The 11,679-nt window shown below is 38.6% G+C and overlaps 1 protein-coding gene across 1 annotated transcript in view; it reads right to left on the reverse strand.

Moving 5' to 3' along the window:
• Positions 1–359: 359 nt before the first annotated feature.
• Positions 360–11,679, reverse strand: part of LOC106883700 (uncharacterized) — a gene marked incomplete at its 3' end in the record, with an annotated part of 68,173 nt that continues 56,853 nt past the window's right edge. The window contains exons 18-24 of the mRNA XM_052972748.1: positions 10,142–10,270; positions 7,890–8,082; positions 5,168–5,297; positions 4,583–4,758; positions 4,327–4,409; positions 1,859–2,053; positions 360–502 (exon numbers count right to left, since the gene is read on the reverse strand). Of these exons, the coding sequence (XP_052828708.1) occupies positions 360–502; positions 1,859–2,053; positions 4,327–4,409; positions 4,583–4,758; positions 5,168–5,297; positions 7,890–8,082; positions 10,142–10,270 (1,049 nt within the window). The remainder of the gene's footprint in view (positions 503–1,858; positions 2,054–4,326; positions 4,410–4,582; positions 4,759–5,167; positions 5,298–7,889; positions 8,083–10,141; positions 10,271–11,679) is intronic.

Consider the following 11,679-nt stretch of genomic DNA (forward strand, 5'->3'; position numbering starts at 1 on the left):
GAAAATAAGCACTAGATGAAGTATTTCTGTTTCACTGACATAACACTTGCATATATCTTCAATATCCAACTTTGCCCTCACTTTACCTGTGATTCTCTTTCATGTAGCTTACATATAATCTCTGCATCATCAATCTATTGAAAGCATGGGCCATAAGATTGCCCAGCACATTAGATATAGTAGCCAAATCTCCCTCAAATCTTACCCTAGCATCCGAAAGAAGGACAGATAGTGTAGTCATATATATATATATATATACACACACACACACATGCAAGACTGAAAGAATCTCTGGGCTTCCAACGGAAGATGGAAAAGTGAAATACTAAAGCAATCACTATCAACAAAATGTGACTCACGTGTCTCCAAATTCATCATTGAAATCTTTCTCAAGACGGGCCAAAATCATGCAAAATAAATCCCGTGGGCAGCTAGCAATCACATACTTGTGCATGGTGGTGGTCAGGGTAGTCAGAGTAGAGAAGTCACCCTGGATTCGAATCTGTAAAGGTATAACTGTGGCAATGAATGGAAAGCCAGCCTGGCAGACGCAAAGACAATTCATTTCAGTCTTTCTTTTTTTATGTCATGCCTTTTGTGAATACTTATATAATTTTATACTTATTTTGTACGTTTATATATATATATATATATACACACACATATATATATATACATACACACACATATATATATATATATACACACACTCGTACATATATATGCAGGCGTGTATGTGTGTGAACCCACATTAAAAAAAAGATCAGTACTTAGTTCACTGACTTCAGCGTTTGTTTTCAAAGGGCTCACCTCCACCTCCCCTACATACAAATAAGAGAAGGTACAGCAGCACAGATGACAATGGTTTGCCACTGCTCCCATCTATACTACGCGTTTGGGAGTGAAGACATTTCATTGTTACACTTATCATACACCGACTGCCAGTGTGAAAGGTCTGTTGTCTGCTTGTGGTTGCAAAAAGTTTGAGTCTTAACCAGCTCTGAACACAGAGATATGAAACTGATAGATTTCTAATATTGAGTGATCACACACACTTTAGTGGCTGGAAGGAAATAAGATTTTGTCAGTCATTGAGGAAGTTAACCAATAACTATCAATGTCAATGTAAATATTTCAAGTGCATGTAGTACAGACTGAACTTGAGCTCAACTTTTTGGAAATCATTTTCTGGATAACAGTGTGTACAAAAGGGTTGACAAAACTGGAAAAAAAAACCTTCTCAAATTGACCTACTTGTACTACTGTATCACAACCACAACCAAAGAAAGTGAAGCTTTGTTCAGTGTACCATCCCCAGAAGTTGCAGTCTTGGCTGTTCTGCACCGGAGTCCAAATGCAAGGAGCTCTCAACAACCAGAAGTGGTAACAATTGCTGCTGTTCACATATTCTTCGTATATCGGAAAAAGATTTCTATGAGGTTGCCAGGTTGGTCATGACATTCTGACCATGAAACAGATACTACTTCACTTAGTATGAATAGCAGATGCAGTACTCTGTCATTCAGATGCATGCATATGTGTATGTGTTTAGATACATGGCCTAGTGGTTAAAGGGTTGCATTTAGGATCACAAGATCATGCTTTCAATTCCCAGACGTGGCAGTGCATTGTGCTCTTGTTACTCCAGTCAACTCCACTGTTAAAGAGTAATGCAGCATCCTGTTCAGTGGGAATGTTATGATCTCAGACACGTGTACACCACGGAAACTGTTTAACTTGCTCTGAGTCTTAGGACTAAATATATTTATGTCCATAGGGAATATGTGTGTGTGTGTGTGTGTGTGTGTGTGTGTATAAATACATAAACATACACAAGCACACTTATTGATTAACTTACTTCATCCAAGAGAGCTCGCAGAAAAAGTGGATTGTCACTCTGTGGTATGGCCACTATCAGCTCTCTTTGTTCGCTGCTTAATGTCTTGCCATATGTTTTCTGAAAGTATATGTCAATAATTTCGCTCTTCTGTTTAAGGGTCAAGGGTTCAATTTGAATGCAAGGCCAACCAAAGTCTTTGATGTTTTTACAAACCTACAATTAGAATTCATAATAATTGTACAATGATAACCTTTGAACCACTGAAATGCTGATATAAATGTGTGTGTGTGTGTGTGTGTGTGTGTGTGTATATGTAGTTAGTCAAGAGGAAGATATTGTAACCATAGTCTTTGCCGGTTTTCCCACACTGGTTAGGTCAACACGGTTGGTGTTTCTCTTAAATAACTTCAGGAAAAACATGGACCACAAATAAAATTCTGTACTGAAGATGAAATAAAGGATTAGGTATAGTGATTATGATACCGTATAGAGATGTGGATAGACTAGAAGTGCTGAGAAGAAACAAGTGAGTCAGAAGTTGCTGCAAGTGGATGATGCTTGGAATGGAAGGTTAAGGAGGAATGAAGAGTGATAGAACCTGCATAGAAGTGTGCAGTATTGGAAGTAAATTGTTGATGCATAAAGAAAGGGTGTGAGGCAAAATCGAACGTTGGGCTATGCTATATATATGGGCATGGGGGCTGGTAGCTCTACTTGTGCTGGTATAGTTATAGTGGTGATGCTGGTGCTGTGGTCGCTGGTGTTTCTGCTACTTAATGTGTAGCTGTCACTGCCACTTCTGCTGTTGTCATTGTTGTTGTCGATGTCATTGAATGAACTCCTACAGCTGTTGCTCTGATTGTTGAACAAGCATCTCATCCAGACACACAAGTGCAGTTGCTTGTTGAATAGGTACAGCCTAAGGGTCTCCTTTAGTTGTGCACATGAATTGAATATTAGCAAACATCCATAAAATGTGAGAAGAAGCCAGGGAGTATAATGTTGCCCAGTATGTGTGTGGTGGGGGCACATGCAAGGCTGAGGGATTGTATATGAGGTTGTGGTGGTATGCAGCCCTAACAACCAGAGTAATAATAGCAGCAGTGGCTCCTCCAACAACATTGATGACAACAACGGAGGTGGCAGGAGCACATCAAGTGGCAGACCCACCTGCATCAACAACAACTACAACACCAGCACTATAGCCAGAGATGATAACCAGACCAGCACCAGTGGAGCCACCAGTCTCATGCTCACAATTAACAGCAATGGCAACAGTAGCAGCAACACCAACACTACAGCCGAGGATGATTACTGCAATGGCAACAACAATGGAAGATGCACCAGAGGTGAGAGCATAACAAGCACTGAAGCCTGTTCAAGCACAAGTCCTCTTTTAGGGTTCCAGAAAGATGTTATGTCACATCCCTGGCCAGCCATATGTAATGTCTTTAGGATGAAGGAACTCATATAAAATTAGATGGAGGACCATAGAGCAGCCTGGGTCCTATATAAATGTAAACAGATGATGCGAGTTATGCATAGCAGAATGGGCAAGGATCATTAAAGACTTGCTGGACCTGGAGTCTCTCTTAAATTCAAGGCACAAAATGTATAGCCCCCCCCCCCCACACACACACACATTTCAAACACTCCCTGCTGCAGGCATGAGATTTCCTGTTCATTGATTATGGCTGTAAAAGTATTTGTGGACTGGAATCAACATAAGGGCAGATTCCCAGTTTGCCCTTTCGGCCCATAAGATTTGCTGACTGGACTGGGTTAAAGGCGATAACCCATCCTGTTTAAGGCTCAGACAATGTATATTATTCTTTTGTTTGCAAATTAACTGACCATAATGGTTTCCTACCTCCAGTTTGAAGAGAGAGGTATATGCCTGTGACAAATGGAGTCTGACGAGTCATCCATAAAGTTGAGCACTTTATGGATGTAAAACCATTGGTCACTCTATGACCGGACATATATTTATCTTCATGTAAATACATTTCTGCTCTAACTTTTAGAGTGTGCTTCTTTTGGGATATATGATCCACTGATGATACATATGTATGTATGTATGTATGTATGTATGTATGTATGTATGTATGCATGTATGGATGCATGCATACATACATATATAGCTCAGTTCCATAAGTTTCACGTATTTGTAAAATGAACCTATGTCATCAAGTATCTAGAAATGAGCAACAGATTTTGAGACAAATTCAAGACAGCTTCTACATGTTGGGTCTCTATTGGTCAGCTTACATCACATTGTATTAATTCTGCATTAACACCACATAGCATTGGCTGATACAATGCTGCAGTAATAAAGTTGTAAACAATTATTCATGGTGTCATGCAGAAGTATCATATGCAGAATCACGTGGTTGAGAAGCAAATAGCTTAACAGCCATGTCTGCTTCCATCCAATGAATATTTTAATTTTGAAATTGGTTGTGAAAGTAATAAAACATTATATTTACTTTTCCTGGAAGAGTTGACAACAAGATGTTTACATTCTTAGATGAATTTAACAGAGGTATCCACGAAAGATCAACTTGTGTGCCTGGAAGGAGAGAAAATTAATATTTGCAGTTGTTATTTAGCTAACCCTAACCCTAACCCACTAAAACTGATACAAACTAATTTTCAAGAAAACAATTCCTTGTCTGACAGACAAGTCCCCATTTGGTTATACTCCATTCAGTTATCAATGAATAATGTAAAATGATTTCTCACTTGTGTTTCCACGTCCCAAAGCACTATCAAGGTGATTCAAAGCATCAAAGACCAACACACATTTTCTTCTTGTTCCAACTAGTTTCAACCATTTTGTTAAATTTTGAAGAATTGTTGCATCAGAAAATGGAATCTCAACTTCTAGTCCAAAAGAAGCTTTCAACTCTTCATATAATCTAAAATTAAAAATGATTTTGTTTGATACAAGTAAAAAAAAAAAAAAAAGAGGATAAAAAGAAGAGGGTGTTGGTGAAGACAGTGAAAATGAAGACATGGTAGGTCTATATACATTCCACTATTATTGATCATTTACGTAGCTACATAAATAAATACATATTTGCAGGGAGTCAACAGGTGTGTGTGAGGGAAGGTGTCCATCACTGATGATGTTGATGAGGATGATTATATTTCTACATTCAGATGACACAATGGTGGTAGGACGCAGCAACTTGTTGAAAGTTAATACATTTATAAAATGTTTTATAGCTAATGATGAAGTTAATTAGTTCCAGTAATTATGAACTAATTAAAAATATCACATTTCAAATATGTTGACTTTTCAAAGGAGGAAATTATCAGATTTACCTGTGTAACATTTTCAGGCTTGAACAACTTTCAGGTGAACTTCCAATGAAATGTAAAAAGAGGAATGTATCAGGTTCCTTCTGTTCAAGTCTGAAGCACCAGTTTGCTAGCAGAGATGATTTACCACAACCTACAAATTCAAAGAAATATAACAAGAAAGCACAAAAAGCATGGATTCGTATAAAATCATATAAAATCTCATTTGCAACAACAAAAAGAAAAATGAAATTTATTAACCGTTCATTGATTAGAGTTAAGGATGTTTTAGGAAAATATCTTAAGAAATTAAGAAGTAGGGAATAGAAATAACCATTTACATCTTATAGGAGGCATGGTTAAATAGTCATGAAGTTTGGTTTTTAATTCAGTCGTAAAGTGTAGCAACCTGGGCAAGTGATCCCAGCCACAATGGCTGAGCAATGGCTTGTAACAGACATTGTACTAACATACACAGGTTGTGAGTCAATGACTATCATTTATGCAGTTACCTCACCCAGCATATATTAAAGTTAACAGATTTTGTTGAAAAGTGAAATGGAAATAAAATAGAAGAATTATTTGCTGTTACCATTATGTATGTTGTTAACTATGATAGGCTCCATACATACACACACACACACACACACACACACACACACACACACACTCACTCACTTTATATTTCTCTTTCCCACACACACATGAATGCCCACATATACCATATTGGACCTTTTATCTGGCTTCCAGAAATCCAGGAACACTGTGCAATATATTGTATCTTGTATTGAGTAAACAGACTTTGTTTCTGAAGTTGGTTGATTTGCATATGATGGGTTAAAACTAGTTTTGTTCTTTATTTTTTTATGTGCATTGATAAAGATTAAGCGTACTTTGTTTAAAATTGTTTTAATTTGTACTTGTACCTGTTAAATATAACCATGTTCTTTACTTTTCTTTATCTAATTTTCATCTTGTCAACATTATATTCTATACATAGTGGAGTATAATATAGCTTAAGGATTTTAAGAGGATTGATAAATATTAAACAGACCTTGCTTTAAAAATGTATTACTTTAAAAACAACTTAGCTCTTTTCTTTTCACACTTTATTTTATACTCTAAGAATATATTTAGATCAGGGGTAAATTACCTCAAGTGGGGTGAAAATGAAATTCTTAGGGGTAATAAGGACTCATTAGACATAAGTAAAATTTACTAAAAAAAAAAACCCTTTTCCTTGTTACAACAGAAATTTTTCTTGTGGCTTGAGGAGGCAGTCAAAAAGTTGCTCCCTTTTGCGAACAAGTATTTTCCACTCTAATGAGCATAAAAACAAAGCCGAGTAAATTATTGGACCCAAAGACTCTGTCCAAATTGCTCTGGCATCAAAATGCCCTAATTTTGATGTATTTCTAACAAAAAATGAAACAGCATCATTTCTTCAAAACCTTTTGTTTCATGAGGATATTTATTTATTTTATTGCATTTGTTTTATGCATTTTATATTTATAATTCTCCATATAAATAGATTCAATAAACTTTTCAAATTCAATGAATCTATGATTTTTTTCCCTTTCAAATCAAGGGGGTAACATCAGCATAAATAAATATATTTTGGAGTAATTGGCTAAAAAAGTACTTTTGCTTCCAACTGTTTTGGACACCAGTGTAGATTTGAATGCATTAATTATGTTGATTTTGAGTAAGCAGATATCAGGAGTTAATGCAAATGTAGAGGTCTTTTAGAAATTATAGAAGATAATTATTGAATGTATTCTTCCCCCAACTGCCAGTTTTAGCCAAAGAGGAGCTGTTTTAGCATCAACTGACTTATATGCTCATTATATTTAGGCCCTCTGTGCAGATTTAAGTTCTTATTTCTTTATTACCCACAAGGGGCTAAACATAGAGGGGACAAACAAGGACAGACAAAGGGATTAAGTTGATTACATCGACCCCAGTGCGTAACTGCTACTTAATTTATCGACCCCGAAAGGATGAAAGGCAAAGTTGACCTCGGCGGAATATGAACTCAGTACATAGCTGCAGATGAAATACCGCTAAGCATTTCGCCTGGCATGCTAACGATTCTACCAGCTCGCCGCCTTAGGTTTCTATTTACTGAAGCATCTTTATGATAGGAATCCTATCATACAAATGGATAAGCCAGAGGATACAAAGACACATCATGCAGAAATGTTTCTCGTGTCTTCTATTATCACATAGAGACTGTCTATGATTCACAGGCATTTGGAAATCTTAGAGGAACAACTGCGCAATTGACCTTCATACAGGTGATGAGGTTCTTTACTCTGCACTTTCTCACATTCTGTTGCAGTTTACTGAAGGCAGTGATAGCTTCATTGGTGTTTTCTGCTTTTGAAATTGCACCACTGAGGCTCTCATGAACCTGTTTTCATATCTATCCACAAATATATTTTTGCCTGTGTATACTTGTAAATGTATCAGTGTGAGTTGTTAATGTGTTCTATGAAATTAAATTCTTTTTGAAACCACTTGTTTCTTGTTTTGATTCTCCTACTCAGGACCTAGATATCTTCCAAATAGTTTACACATGAAAAGTCTGTGGAAGTCTGTTATGGGAGTGTTTGTGATGATGGCTAAATAGATATCAACATGCATGAATCATATAAAACCATCTCCATTCGCATTCAAATATCTACAAAACAAGAAATAATGTCAAGTATATGTAGAAGTAATAAAAAGTTTTCCTCCTTCTTACCAGACTCCCCAAGAATGACAATAGGGTTTTGTGAAGTTTCCATAAAATCATCAATCTGCTGGAAATATGTATCCCCTCCAATATAGACATGTCGTCTGACATCTGCAAATGCCTGGTGAGCTTGCCATCTTTCTTCTAGCTCTGACAGTTCACTGCCTTGAGGGAAATCTTTCTCCAAACATTTAATAATGTCCTACAAAAGACAAAATAAGTTTATTATTATTATTGTTGTTGTTGTTTATCTCTAGGCTATACCATGATTGAAAAAACTATGGAGGACTGCACCAAGCTCCATTTGTCTGCTTTGGTAAGGTTTCTATGGCTGGATGCCCTTCCTAATGCCAAGCACTTCATAGAGTGTATTGAGTGCTTTTTACATGGTACAAGCACAGGCACAAGTAAGGTTACCAAATAATTCACAAAACAGAACCCCTCAAGGAGTGTAGAATTTGAGGGAGGTGGCTTTATACCAGGTGATGGGAGGTTAAGGTATGATAAAGGGATAAAAACAGGTATTTTGTGGTAGAAGAGCTACATAGCTATCCCAGTTGGGAAAGGAAAGATGGTGCAGGGGTGTCAGAGATTGTCCTGAACATTAGAACAATGAACCAGAGGAGGATTGGATAGAGTGAATAAATATATGCGATAATAAGAGTGTGAACAAGAGTGGCAGATGGATAAAGACAAGGATAGAGGAGGAATGCAGTGAATGGTGAACATGTGTGGCAGTGTGGTTGATGGTGAATGTCAGTTTGGAGGAGGAAAGGTGGAGTAAATAAGATTGGAGATCAAGAAAGTGATAGGTAGCAGCACTGGTAGTGTGGAATGTGGGCACTGTACAAGAAATGCATAGAGTGCTAAGGACAAGGTCAGAGGTACATAGCCGTATGAACTTAAGCAAAATGAAAGAATGCACAGAGGAAGAATGGAGGCAAAGGGGACACTCAGCAGAAAATAAGACATGGATACCTGTTGTAATTGCTTGTGGAATGCTTTACATAGTATTCTTATTTGATGGTGGTTTTTAGGTAAAATTTTTAATTATATCAGCTAATCTGAAATTGGTCAAGTGGACAAGATTCTGATCAAGAGAACATAGTTACTAATCTCTCTAGAGTTGAATTTTAGTTGTTTCCCTAGATCTAAACTCCTCCTCATTTAAACCTTTCCATAAACCTAGTGAGAAACTTACATATATGAATAAACAGTCTGGTCACCTTCCTGTAATATTTAAAAACCTCTTGCTTTCATAGTTCTCATTCTTTTGACATCTGTTCCCAGTTCTGCATATTTTATGATTTACTCATTTTCTTTACTATTGATGTAATGATCTCATGGGTAATAAATACCTCCTTACAATAGTTATGTCAGGCCTGATATGTTCAAGAACTCTATCTTTCTGGATTGTAAAGCCTCACAAGAGTTGCACTGTCTGATTTTCTAGAACCTTTTCTGATTTATGCTGGTACCATTTTTCAGTTTGGAGGTGTAAACACATTTTATCATATCTTTAACATTCTCACTGCACAAGCATGTCATAGACACTCATGATGTGTGTCACACTTTCCACCTTTTTCTCACATAACCTACACTTATTTGATTTTTCTGTGTTATACATTTTCCTTATTGAGTTTGGGTTTAGCACTTGATCCTGAGCAACCACTAACAAGCTTTCTGTCTATCTCTTAAGATCACCTTTTTCATGTAATTCCATACCTACCCACATGGATAGAATGCCCTGTCGTATTTGTTCTGGATCTCTTCATTCTGAGTTCAAACTTGGCTGAAGCCAACTTTCCTTTCTTCCTTCTGGATCTGATAAATACATTCTTTCTCACACACAAACATCTTTGATACAAAATATAGCGTTACAACAATAAGACCAAAAGAAATTCCTGGAAGAAATTTTTGGATAGGCTTTATTTCTGGTGCTAAGCCTGAAAGTTGTGAGCAGAAAAATCTGTTATGTATACAGATATACATATATACACACAGAAAAATACTTATATGTGAGCATGTGTGTGTCTGCAAGAGAGAGAGAGAGAGAGAGAGAGAGAGACTATAAATGTAACAACAATAATAAACAGTAGCAGCAGTGTATAGCCGGTGCTATGGCTGGTGCTGTAGCCAGTGTTGGAGCCAAATTGCCTGTCTCCTTCCTTAAACATAATATAGCTGCATCTACTGCAAATAAGGTTGTCACCCAGTGCAGCATGCACATTGCACCATTGGCCAATAGACACAGATCTTACCTTTTTCACAAATTCACAGACTTCACTTGTTGTTTTGTATTTCTTACTGTTTAAATCCTTGTTTGACAAAATCAAGTTCTTCAATGATTGTTGTCTTTCCTTGTGCCACTCTGACTCTGGCAGGTACACCTGTAACACATGGAGCCACTCAAGTTAAATAAACATGTTACATAAACACTTCAAGCTGACCTCACACTTCTGCACACTAATGTATCACACTACTCCACTCTATCACACCAAACAATACCTGATTCTCCCTTCGTCACAATACACCATGTTTGAATAAGAAAAATGGGAGGTCATGACTGGACATGTTTGATGATAAGTCTGCAGGAGCAGGATTGACCTGATAAAAAGAGTGTGGTGTGATGGACGAAAAAGACAACAAAAAGCAAAAGGACAGAATGAAACGTTGGACCTTACCTTGTCGACCGCAGCGGAGTACACAATCGCTCTTGATCTAAACACGTCTTTCTCGTAACCTGTCTGTTTTCTGACTCGCATGTGCTGGCCTTTGACCGCGTGTGGCCGACTTCCGGTCTGGCCCTTCCGGTCTGGCTTCACTTCTGTTTGTCTCATCTCTCTCCACCAACAACACACAGCTCATCACAGCCCATAACACCACACGCTCCCCTGATCTATAGATCATTCAACCGGCTCTCGCACTCACTTCTCGCTCTCGAACTACCTTAATTGGTTTCATAATCAGTCAACCAGAGAGGAAGGTGCCGCTCCCTCTGTGGTCGCTGTGCGACCCTGGGACTGGCCTGAGTTCCTGGTGCACTGCCTTCATCATCTTGCCTACTGCTGCTGTCTTCATCATCCTGCCCACTGCAGCTGGTTCCATCCTCTGAAGCACTGACAATCTTCCGCACATCCAATCGACCGAGACGTTGTTCTTTGAATTGGTGGAGGTTATAGTTCCTTTCCCCCATTGTGATGTGCACCGTGCATTTAGGGGTTTTACCCAAACTTCTTCCCCGATCTGCATGAAGGTGTGCTCTTCTTCTCCCCGGAGTCGCATTCATGCAATACATGGGTGCCTCCACTCGTACCTGAATATTTCCCTGTGTGGCACCAACTCCTCAGCCTGTCATGACCTGGGCGACATATTGTACCAAAATACGGCTTCGATTGGCGAAATGTGGCCCCTCTCTGCCATGGTCTTGATGGTACAATGATGCCTTTCCACCACTCCATTTCCACTTGGCCGGTATGCCGCCCTGAAGAAGCGGCTGACCTGCCACCCGTCAAGCATTTCTTTCAGCACCTCCAAGCGAAATGCAGTGCCATTATCCAGCAGCAGCTCATCCACGGGGCCTCGTTCCAGGAATATCCCATTTAATATTCCCGTGATTTCCTCTGCAGCCCCCGTCTTCATCTCCCTCCATATGGCCATCCGCCCCGGTCCGCAGTTAACCATTGAGAGGTACGTCCCCTGCTGGTAGTGTGTTACGTCCACTGCCAGTCGTTTCCAGTTGTGGTCCACTGGAATACTTCCCTCCTCATGTACGCCTGGAGCAGGGTCAATAGACTGG

Source organism: Octopus bimaculoides, chromosome 14 (genome assembly GCF_001194135.2).
Source record: "Octopus bimaculoides isolate UCB-OBI-ISO-001 chromosome 14, ASM119413v2, whole genome shotgun sequence".
In the NCBI taxonomy this organism is placed as follows: Eukaryota; Metazoa; Mollusca; class Cephalopoda; order Octopoda; family Octopodidae; genus Octopus; species Octopus bimaculoides.